General features: G+C 40.0%; 1 protein-coding gene across 2 annotated transcripts; it reads left to right on the forward strand.

Moving 5' to 3' along the window:
• Positions 1-305: 305 nt before the first annotated feature.
• On the forward strand, positions 306-6,919 carry SLITRK5 (SLIT and NTRK like family member 5). Of its 2 annotated transcripts, none has more exons than XM_072135421.1 (2): positions 306-939; positions 2,054-6,919. In XM_072135421.1, the coding sequence occupies exon 2, from the start codon at positions 2,062-2,064 to the stop codon at positions 4,696-4,698; it is 2,637 nt and encodes an 878-aa protein (XP_071991522.1). In that variant the 5' UTR covers positions 306-939; positions 2,054-2,061; the 3' UTR covers positions 4,699-6,919. The 2 variants fall into 2 exon arrangements, with proteins under 2 accessions (XP_071991522.1, XP_071991524.1); XM_072135423.1 differs by lacking the exon at positions 306-939 and adding an exon at positions 1,458-1,858.
• The last annotated feature ends 5,559 nt before the right edge of the window (positions 6,920-12,478 follow it).

A 12,478-nucleotide genomic window follows, 5' to 3' on the forward strand; every position in this document is an offset into this window, starting at 1 on the left:
TCAATAACGCCGGCTTACTACTGGGTTATACCAGGTGAGCATATACTCTGAACACACACAATGACATAAAATCCATGGCAAAGATCTACAAGGAATGATAAATATCGAATTAGCCAGACCTGGACTAATAAATAAATCTCCATATGAAATACAAATGAGTGAATGTGATGCAGAGCCCTTGTCCTGTCAGGAGACAGCTTGGATCACTGTGACAGGGGGACATTAGGCGCCACATCTGGCACAGGCGCTTTACAAGATAGTAAAAGTGGATTAGCTGTGTTACTAGCCAGATTATGTGTGACTGGTCAGACAATACATGTGTCACGTCACAAGATGGAAGCTGTACAGTACACGGCTAGATACGGCTTCATCTCTCATCTTTACATTCCTCGGGAAGAAGAAGAAGAAGAAACAACCATGGTGTCGCCTTGTATCGCCATCTGTCGGCGCTGAGTCTCTCACCCTCCATAAACATGTGTATGAGCTGCTGGGGATGAGTGAGAGCAGACGGGCTGCCCGCTAAGCCCGGGCTGCTGGGGAGAAGAGCATCCAGCATTACAGGTGCTTGCATGGCGGGAAGCGCTCACCACACAGCCCCGCGCTCCGGATTGACATGTAACGCATGCTACAGCATCGTGTCACCTCGATAACTAGAAAGGCTGAGTGTGCTCCCCCATCCACCCTACCTAGTGCCAGGCTCCTCCTCCCCTCCCTTCCCCCTCTCCTTCTCCCGCTCTCCTCTCTCCATCTCTCCCGATCTGTTGTGTCTCTACCTCCCTGCAATCCCCTCGGCTTTCACAGGGATCACAATGGGACTGCCGGAGGATGGATGCAGTGCGGGCTGTGTGTGACGAGAGCCGCCTGCACCCTGTTCACACAGCGGCAGATGCATTTTTCATGGCTCTCCGCGATGGTTGGGCCCTGGAGACTCAAGTCTGAGTAAGTAGCACGATTATTAGCAGGGTAAATGCTGGGCATGAGCTGGGTGTGGGTGCTGTCTCCCCTTGCCCCTGCTCCCTGGACTGCAGCTGCAAGGGTTAACCCCTGGCATCACTGGTAAGCTATTGCCATTCCATTCAACTTTTAGCAGCACATCCCTGTGGCCAGGGCAGATGTGGAGGAGCCCTGGCAGGGTGGGTTTGCTTTGGCGTTGCCCCCCTGATCTGTGGGTATCACTAGGATGTGGGTGTTGTGATGAGTACATAGATACAGCCTGATGCAGATGAATAGGAACCAGTCCGAGCCATTTCTATTATTGGACATGTTCTCTCATCCCCTAGGACCACCATCCCTGGCTGTAATGCTGAGAGTATTGACAATGGCGAATATAGGAATGATCTATTCGATTGTCCTTATTAAGCTAGTTTTACACCATCCCCAAAGTAAATGACACGTCCCCCGGAGACCTGCACATGTATGTGCAATGATTAACCCTTCTGCAACCTTGATGGATTAGCATATGAAAGCATGTCTGCAGGATTCAGGAGACAGGGCAGAGGGGTGTATTTGCACAGAATAGTCATCAGCTCCTGATACAAAATGCCATTTTGCTTATGGATCCTTTTTGGCATCGTCAAAGCAGCAGAGAGAACATGACGTTCCCTTTCTATTATTCTATACGTGTTATCAATGATGATGATGATGACGACGATGTGGTGAAATCATCTGTAGACAAACTGAAGCTTTGCTTCTACAAGACGGTAACGCATTGCGGTAGATCTATACCATATCCAAGTTGTAGTGGATTACATGGAAGCCTGTACATTAATATGGAGATGCTACTGTGCGCTGTTCAATGGTGCGGTGCTGAACACACTATACAGATAGGGAAAGTGGTAAAAGATCTCCGGGAGCTGAGGTGACAGCCATTTTCTGCATACTTCTAGATGATTAGAAACCTTTGCCAGTGCAAACCGTCGGCTCATGTACTGTCTGCATAATGCTAGAATAGTGCATCAGATATAGCAGCTTGCAATGCCTATACCAGATCGTATGTCTATATGTCTCCTTGCTCCCATGCCCTACTTAAAATGTTTCATATTTTGTCCCACAGGAGGTAAAATGTACCATTGCTGCTCTGCAGTCACGTTTGACCAGGACTTAAACAAGAAAATGCAGATGTGGATCCTACAGACGATCGCATTTGCTGTAACATCCCTGGTTCTCTCTTGGGCAGAAACAATAGAATCCTATGGAGAGGTGTGTGACAATTGTCCTTGTGAGGAGCGAGATGGCATATTGTCGGTGAATTGTGAGAATAGAGGGATCATTAGCCTTTCTGAGATCACCCCTCCTCGCTTCTCCATCTATCATCTCTTCTTATTTGGAAATCTCTTAAATCGCCTGTACTTCAATGAATTTGTCAACTACACTGGGGCTTCTATATTACATCTGGGTAATAACGACATCCAGGAGATTGAAACCGGGTCATTTAACGGACTCCAGGGTCTGAAGAGGCTGCACCTGAATAACAACAAGTTGGAACTTCTTAAGAACGACACCTTCCTTGGCCTGGAAAGCCTGGAGTATCTGCAAGTCGATTATAATTATATCATCTCCATTGAACCCAATGCCTTCAGCAGGCTTCACACTTTGCAAGTCTTAATCCTGAATGACAACCTTTTGTCCACTTTGCCTACCAATCTCTTTCGCTTTGTCCCTTTAACACACCTAGACCTGAGAGGCAACAGACTGAAAGTACTTCCTTTTGTGGGTCTGCTGGAACACATGGATAAAGTGGTAGAGTTGCAACTAGAGGAGAATCCATGGAATTGTTCTTGTGAGTTAATTGCCCTGAAGGATTGGCTCTATAGCATCTCTTACTCTGCTCTGGTGGGTGATGTGGTCTGTGAGACCCCCTTCAGGCTATATGGCAGAGATTTGGATGAGATATCAAAGCAGGAATTATGCCCCAGAAAACTGATCCCTTCCTATGAAATGCGACCACCAATTCCTCGGAGTACAAATGAGTACTTCCACACCACCCCAGCCTCTGTGAATTCTGGTGCCACCATCTCCATTTACAAAAACCCAACAAAACCCAAAAGCACACGGCAACCCAGCAAGTCAAGAGTACGAGCCACATCCCACCACCCTCCCAAAGAAAATGGATACATTGCCTACCAGACCAAATCCCCAGTGCCTTTGGAGTGTCCTACAAATTGTACATGTAATCTACAGATCTCCAATCTGGGACTTAACGTAAACTGTCAGGAGAGAAAGATCCAGAGTATCTCCGAACTACACCCTAAACCTTACAACCCCAAGAAAATGTATCTGACAGGCAATTCCATCACTCTGGTTCGCAGGTCTGATTTTATTGACTCCACTGGATTGGACCTTCTACATCTTGGGAACAATCGGATATCAGTGATCCAGGACAAAGCCTTTGGGGATTTGACTAATTTACGCAGACTGTACTTAAATGGTAATTCTATTGAAAAGCTGACACAAGATTTGTTTTATGGTCTTCAAAGCCTTCAATATCTTTTCCTACAATCTAATGCCATTAAGGTGATCGAACCTGGAACATTTGACGCTGTCCCCAACCTCCACCTTCTATTCCTTAACAACAATCTCTTGAAGTACTTACCTAGCAACATTTTCTCTGGATTGAATCTCTCAAGGCTAAACCTGAGAAGTAATAATTTTTCACACTTGACAGTGAGTGGAGTGCTAGACCAGCTAAAGTCCTTAGTGCAGATAGACCTTCATGAGAACCCCTGGGATTGCACATGTGATGTGGTGGGTATGAAGCTCTGGCTGGAGCAACTCAGTGTTGGGGTCCTGGTGGATGATGTCATCTGTAAAACTCCCAAAAAATTTGCAATGAAGGAAATGAGACTGATCAAGTCTGATCTCCTTTGCCCAGATTATTCAGACATTGTAGTCCCCACATCCACACCATCAGAGGAGCAGCCTCCAGAGAGCACCACCACCTTAATCTATCCCATTAAATTCAACAACGTGTCGAGCTCAGTGCCCTTGTCTGTGCTCATACTGAGCCTGCTCTTGGTTTTCATTATGTCTGTGTTTGTGGCTGCAGGGCTATTTGTCCTTGTGATGAAACGAAGGAAAAAGAATCAGAACGAGCCAGCCAGCACCAATAACTCAGACGTGAGCTCATTCAACATGCAGTACAGTGTGTACAGCAACCGACCCCTTCCTAAAGTCAAGACCCCAGCCGGCCATGTCTATGAGTACATCCCCCACCCTTTGGGTCACATGTGCAAAAACCCTATCTATAGATCTAGGGAGGGCAACTCTGTGGATGACTACAAGGATCTCCACGAACTTAAAGTCACCTACAGAAATCATCTGGAGGAGGAGAGGGAGAGCACTCTGAGGAGCCCAAGCTACAGTGTCAGCACCATTGAGCCCAGGGTGGAGCTTTCTCCTGTGCAAGATACAGATCGTGTATATAGAGGGATCCTAGAACCTGATAAGGGACCTTCATCTGGGAATAACATCGAGTATAAATATAGCAACCCCCCTGCTTTTACCTATACCCCTAAATATGAAGCAAAGCGTCAATACTTGCACCCGGACAGGTTAAGAGAAGCAGTGCTATACAGCACACCCAGTACTGTCTATGTGGAACCTAACAGGAATGAATATCTGGAATTAAAAGCTAAACTCAATGTTGAGCCGGACTACCTCGAAGTGCTGGAGAAACAGACAACATTCAGCCAGTTCTAGACTCCTACAACCACACTTTTATCTCTGAGACAAAGGACTACACGATGATTTTGTTGCTTCAACCTTCGGATGAAGTGCCTTGGCACAAGATTTTCAGCTGCAGCAGTTATACTGAAAGGGTGTGCAATTTTCTTCTCCTTTTTTGTAGGACAACATCAATTGTATAAACGGGGCACAACAATTGCTGATTGCAAGAGGTCCTCTCCTCTGTGGTCTATTCCTGCAGCCTGAGAATTAAAGAGTTGGAATCACTCCTGGTGCTAGGAGGTATCTATGATGAATTTACCACACATATGCTATAACCCTTCAGACAAGGGTGGGTCTAAATAACTTTTATGGTGTTTTAGCACCCCCTTCCCCTAAGTTTAATATAAAAGGTCCATTTTTACAGGATGTATTTGTATGCTTTCTGGACTTTTCAAGCTAAATTATGTAAGCTATGATCTTTATGCATCACCATAGATGGTGTAAACAAATTCTAAAGTGCAAAGACATCAATCCATAACTTGGGTAGTTAAATAACTTATTGTTGAAATATCAAATATTTTAATGTAGCACCTATTTTTATATGCACATTAGCATCTCTCTATTCTTCTTCTTCTTCTGATCCTATTTTTTTTTTATTCTTCACTATTCCTGTCTTTGATTTGCTCAAATGTGTTGCACTACATGAGGAAGTTGTCATATCAGAGGTGGTAATGAGTATCAGAGATGGTGATAAGGAATGAGACAGAAAACTGAAGGCACTGTAGAGAGGACTTGTCAGTCAATGAGGCTGTTGCAATTGTTCTATGAGAGACTTGCTGAATCTTAAATGATCATTGGGCACTTTACAGGAATAGAGGGAAATATCTGGTGTTAGGTCAAATTCATTTTATTTCATTAGTGAACCAAATGTAATGTCTTGACTACTGTTGTAGCCAGGTATCAGCTGCACTGTTTGGATTGACATGTCACTTGGTAGGTTTGACATATTGGAATGTGCGAGCTATGAGAGAGAGGCATTTTTTTTCTACTTCTTTTTATTTTCTCTTTAAAGAAGTGTAGTTCTGTGATACATGTATCCAACAAGGGATAATATTGTACGAGCAACAGTAGCCATTCAGGATGCATCATAGAGCCTGAATATTTCTTATTCCATTGTCAGGCTTTTGTTGTTGGGATCATATTCATGTACGAAGCTCTGCAGCCAGTACAGTATAAATGAAGTAGTCAGATGGTTCTTTTTTTATAATCTTTGATTCCCCATTTGAGGAAAAAAAAATGCATATGTTCTCCTTTATAGACCATGTAACATTTTTTTTTTTAATGTTGTGTTGATTTTTTTTAACCCTATGGCAATTTTATTTTTATACAAGTTCATTTTGTTTATTTTCTCATGTAATATTTGCAACAGGGTATGTAGTGGCATCCTCCCACAAACACACATACACAGAGACACACGCACACACATGCACACACAACCATTCACACCCTTCAACACATTCGTACCTCTAATAGTAGATTAAAATGGCGCTGATAGATTCAGGATTTTCCTTCCTTTGACCATGGAAAATTCATTTCTCTAGTATTTATGTAAAGAGCTGTTTCTAGTGTCAAGAAAATAGTTTGTAGCCTCTTCCTAGAAAATTTTATATTTTGCATCCTGAGACTTATTTCTCATATGCAATGACCTACTTATCGGAAAAAAAAACACTTTTATGGATTCTTCCATGAAGATCTATTTGTTGGCATATTGTACTTTGTATTCCTCACTTTCAATTAATTATATAAACAGGGATATGCAACTTTTCAAATAACTGCCCTCCAAAATGAAAAAAAAAAATATTTTTATGAACTATATTGTATTGAATATTGGATTGACCCACTGCAGATTTTATCAATCACAGAGATAATATTTATCTTGTCTTTTAATATAGTACCCATAAAGCAACATATATTATTTTCTATACATTTCTGTGAAGATATGAAAACACAGCAATGATATACCTTGCCTTTTTATTTTTATAAAGCATGCTGCATTGTGTTCCTATTTTATCATGTACTTTCATGTTATAGACTTTACAGTCGTTCATTTATTTATTTTTTTTTTTTCATCATCAACATGACATTTCAATTCAATGTAATAGATTTGATATACTGAGCCCCCCTCCTCCCCCCTAATATTTTTTTCTTTTCAACTTTTCATGATTCCTTCTAGTATTATTCCAGATTCAATCAATCTATACAGAATAAATCTTAAATAAAATATATATTTTTTTATGCACGGTTACTATGATTTTGATCAACATTTGTACAGTGTATACTTTAGTCAGAAGAGGATTATTAAGATAATGCATATTCTGGTGAGTGAAAGATTTTAACATTATATGGTATTTCTGCTTACAATATAGGGACATAGCCACATGAACTAAAATATAAGTAAATAAAGATCAACATAGTAATATGTTAATAAATATATGATGTCAATCTGTTTAACCATTATAAGAAAAAAAAAAATGTCTGTATTTTACCGGAATAGCAAAGGTTTCACATCAATCATATGTCTATACCAAACACTTGCTGATGATATTTTGTTGAGGCAGAAGAGACAGGATAATATAAGGCAGCTTTGTAATGTATGGAGGATGTTATTTTATTTACATTCAAATATTTTGTTCAGTGATATGTACTTTATTTAATCGACAAACTTTTGGGAATTCAATGTAAAATTATATTTTAAGAAATTAAATAATTCTATTAAAATTGAAATTGATTATACCAATTTTTACTAGAGCATTCACAGTCTTCTTTTCCTATGCAACACATCATATTGTGTGTGTACCAGGATTAGCCCTGCGTTCAGGCCTCTGCAGTGGATTGTGATAAAGGTGGTTTTGTCAGTAAAGTATCTTGCATCTTCATGTAACTTACAGATCTTGCAGATTTTTGTTCAGATTTCATGGATAATCTCCTTTTTTTTATGAGTTGTTCAAGGTTTCCAAAATCATAAGCTTTGCAGACTCTAGCGGTTTCGCACCAGATGTGATTGACTAATTGAATATCAGAGACTTAAATGGATTGCTAATGTGTTTTAACATAACATGAACATTCATGTGTGAATGGGTGTTCAAGTGTTTAACATATAGCAATTAAAATATTGTCCTCAGGTGTATTATGAAGTGTAAAGATGATATGCATGCCCTGTTTCATAAATCCTAACACAAGGCCCTCTTGTTATTCCATGGACTTGTTTGGCTTGTTTTATACCAATGTACAATTACATAATTATTATCGTTATTTTCATACAATGACATCACTTCAATGGCACAGAATTTTTACCTTTTAATTTGGACCAGATTTCCTGTGGCAGATTTTTATTTTTTGTCCTTTTTTCTGTTGGGTTCCTGTTTTAAGTTATACAGACAGTCACTGTGAAATAAGTTACCTTAAAGGGTTAGTCCCTTTAAGAACATTTAATAGTTTGGTGGTGAGTATTTGTAACCCAAACTGGGATCAGAACCAACAGAGAGAATAAGTAGCTTTGTGAAAGACTTTAAAGGGTTGTCCACTTTCAGCAAATTTCAGGAAATATGTTACATTTTTGGGTAATTAAAAGTTATGCAATTTTCTGATATTTTCTGTGTCAATTCTTCAGAGTTTTCTAGATCCAAGCGTGCGGTTTTTCAACAGGAAAATTCATCGCTTACTCCCACTGGATAAATACTAGTCAAGTGATGTTACACAGGTCGTAATAAAACAAAACCCTAATTACGAGCCATGCACCTGTGTGACATCACATGACCATGGACCAGTGTTTATCCACAGAAACTAAAAAAATTAAGCCTCCTGTTGAATGACAGCAAGGAAAAATTTAAAAAAAAACCACGAAGACTTGATACAGAAAGCATACTGAAAAATTGTATAATGTTTCAATACTTAAACAATATAAATTTGCTGGAATTTGCTAAAAGTGGACACCCCCTTTAAGGTCTTTGACCTATACTTTAAAGGAAACCTGTCACAAGCACGCTTGTAAACCACAAAAAGTACCTAATATAGCCGTTTCCTTTGTTGCTGGCAATGTCTTTATAAGTTTCCAATGTTGCCTGCAGCCCAAAAATGAACTTATATTCTCGTTCAGCATCCAGTCAGGGGGTTGGGGGTTTTGTTATGGCAGTCAAGCAAGCACACCTCATCGCCTAACTACGCCTCCTTATCTCTCTCTATACCTATCAGGCCTTGCCTCCTTGCTCCTTTTCCACTCTACCCAGTGTCTCCTACGAATTCCCACGCATTCACAGTGCGCATGCACTGTCAGCATCACGTTTCAGCTAGCCGGCCGGGACACAGCGACGTGAACTGCACATGCAAAGTGATTTGAATAAGACACTGGCCAGTTGGGGGAGTGTAGGAGAAGACAGAATGCAGGGCCTGATGCGTGTATAGGGAGATAAGGAGGCTTAGTTAGGCGGCGGGGTGGCCATGATGGGGAGTGCCTGGTTAACTGCCGTAATGAATAGCCTACCCCCCTGACTGGATGCTGATCAAGAATATAAGTTTGTTTTTCGGGCTGCCGGCAGCATTGAAATCTTATAAAGCAACAAGGAAAATGGCAGTAAAAGGTATTTTTTGTGGTTTACAAGTGTGGGGGCGGGTGACAGGTTCCCTTTAAAGATAAAAATGCTACACTACAATATACAATTTTACCATACTGCCAGTCACCTCTAAATGGGTGCCACCATTCTACTAAAAGTTTGTAGAATGGTGCAACAGCAAAGCTATATGCTATGAAGACCATTCCTATTATACTAGACTTAAAAGGGTATTACATGTTTTCAACATCAATAGGTGACTTGTGAAAGGTGACAAATATTACATCAGCAGAGTTTGCTGGTGTCAAACCAGATCAGGAATGGCCAGAATGCCTCTCTTACGCAACATGTTCACATTTTTCTAGCAAGTAGCATTTGGATGTTTCATAACCAACAGTCTTTTCAAGTATCTTTTTTTGGGATTTTTTTTACATTTTCTTTTGACAAAAACACTGAACTAAGGGTACTAGGGTACAGCATATGCACCTAAACCTAATTTTTTCAAACTGTACAACACTACTAAGGCATATGTAAGTGATTAAGCATATTACAGTTTCCAGTTTTTGCATAATATAAAAATATTACTATATACAGTAAATCAAAATATATATTGGAGCTAATTGCAACAATTTTTCAGTTTGTAATCATTTATTTATGGAATTGTCCAGAACTTAATGATGATGGCCTTTTCCAAGACTGGCGATTAACTTTTAGATTTATGTTGGCTGATACCTGATCCCCACACTATCACTTGTTCTGCCCTGTATAAACACAAAGTATGGCTCTGTGGACTGCTTAATGGTTGGAAGCCATGACTGCAGGCTTGGCTCGGATTCACTTCAATAGGAGCTGTGGCTACAGTTATGGCATCTAACTACTAAACAGTTCACAAAGTCAGCTTCTTAAGGCTCTGTGCTCTGTATTTAAAGGGAACCTATCACCACATTTTTACAAATACAGCTAGTGACAGGTTGCTAAAGAGCCCCATTAACTGACACCTTTATTTAGCTAAAAAAAAAGATTCCCTCACATCCCCATAAAATCAACTTTATGTTACGTTGCATGAGAGAGGGTGTGCCCTGCGTGGCCAGCCCCTCCCATCTACTCCTCCCCATGTCCCTGCCTCTTCTCAGCATGTCGTGTTACCAGGTTGATCTGGCTAGCTAAAAATAAAAAAATTAAAGAAAACCAGTTTGGTGTGTGCCATGTTCTCTATGTGTGTTACCAGGTTGATGTCATCTACGGTCCTTTATGCAATAAGATTTGCATTTTCTACCCTTTGTATATATCTGATCACATGAAATTCCAGTATGCCTCCATGGGCTTCTTTTCCTCCCTATGCCTCCATGAAGGCATGGTGCAATTTTATGTGATCAGATACTTCCATGGGGAGACATTCCAAATTTTACTTAGTAAAGGACCTTAAATTACATCATCCTGGTCACATGAAATGAACTGGTCATTAATGTAATAGAGCTCTCTCTGAATGTTCCATACAGCAGCATTTCCTAGCAGTGAGACCTGTCAACCAGGAGCAAGGAGGCAGGACATTGCAAGTAAAATTTAATATGCAGGACTAGTCTAGTGTGATTGGACTCACATTACGTGATTTACATATAAGCTTACAAACTGACTTTTTAACATTGCATCCATTTCCATTTCAAGATAAGGGTTATGCTTTTTAATCAAAGTTTGTAATGAAGTATTAAATAGTTAATTGCAGGACAATCGCTTTCATGCAGAATTATGTAAATCTTACCAACCAAACATCATAGAAACTATCAATGTTAGATTCTAAATTCTGTTACATTCTATCATTTTATTTTCAATTGTAATTGGAAACATTGAACATCATAACGTGCTGCATATAACTATGTAAAGTAGAGTATCTAACCCTTTGTTTCTTAATAATTATACACCCTCCCTAAAATAGAACCTGGTAAAAGAGAGCAGCCGTCCTTATTATCTAGTGCATACAGGTGCCTTTGTGTTATACTAGCTAAAGAGACAGAAAATCAGATGCTCTTTGGCGTTTCATAATCATTTTTCAGTATCTTATGCATTTCTTAGAGTTTTAAGAGTTCCTATCATAAGGTCTTCATATGTTTCTCTAACATAAGTCTCTCACTCTGTATGACATACAGCTACAGGATCTCAGCTGGTTCACAGCATACATGCACTCTTGGCTGTGCATGTAGGTTGTATAGAAGAGCAGAATACTCTGTTATCAAACACATATTATCCTGGCTTATTTCCACTCAGGACATAAGAAAGAAGCAGCTATAAGTCAGTTGTAACATTCTTCTCATTCCTTGCACCCGGTATTGGTGGAGTGGTGTTAGGCCACTTTAGTTAAAATCAACAGTTTGGGGCAGGCACAACTAATATGTAAGTCCTGCATATCACAATCCAAGTAGTGCTAACTATTAAAAATGTTCATGTTTAGGCTCTGGGTGGACATTCATTTTTTTTGGAAAACACCAAAGATCCCTATTTTGTCTTGATATTCACATTACAATCAATACATCACTCATCATCAAATGTTGAAGGAATTTACCAGAGGGTATTATGAAATAAATAATATGTTTTTATTTTCCGGCTTTCATAATACCTTCAATCACCAACTCAACAGGATATTAAATACCCTACAGTGATCTAACACAATACTTCACTAGTGGTTATAAACATGGTTCAGAGGCCAGCTTTCAACAACAGCGGCTTCCTTTTTGCTATGCTAGCAGTTCTCTTAAAGGGGTTTTCATAGATTCCTGGGGTGACCAATATTAAAGCAAAGTGTACTTTCACTGCTCTTCTCTCTGTTCCAGCATCTTGACGGTCGTCCGCTTTTCAGCACTGATGGCTCCACAATATAGTAAGGAAGTGCTGATCCACTAAGTGCTGAGAACCAAAAGACCGACACGATCCTAAAGTCAGTAACTGGAGTAGGTTAAGTAAACTTCTTTTTTTTTCATTACCCCTGTGCCAGCCCCCCAGGTTTTTTTTCCAGGAATACTGTAAAAACCCTTTAAGAGACATGTTGGACTATATGAGGAGAAATCTTTAAAATGTCTTTTTGGCATAATTCAGAGATGAGCTTGTAACTGCCACCTATTTACTCTGGCTATTGTTTCACATAACCTGTTAACAGAAAAGTGGGACTAATTCTGCATTTCCCATTAGTGACATGGTGGCCTAATCACATATTT

The sequence above is a fragment of the Engystomops pustulosus genome, chromosome 2 (genome assembly GCF_040894005.1).
Source record: "Engystomops pustulosus chromosome 2, aEngPut4.maternal, whole genome shotgun sequence".
Taxonomy (NCBI): Eukaryota; Metazoa; Chordata; class Amphibia; order Anura; family Leptodactylidae; genus Engystomops; species Engystomops pustulosus.

Excerpts from the sequence above, each read along its gene's own strand:
- SLITRK5 (XM_072135421.1), top strand. The coding sequence starts at position 2,062 with ATGTACCATTGCTGCTCTGCAGTCACGTTTGACCAGGACTTAAACAAG.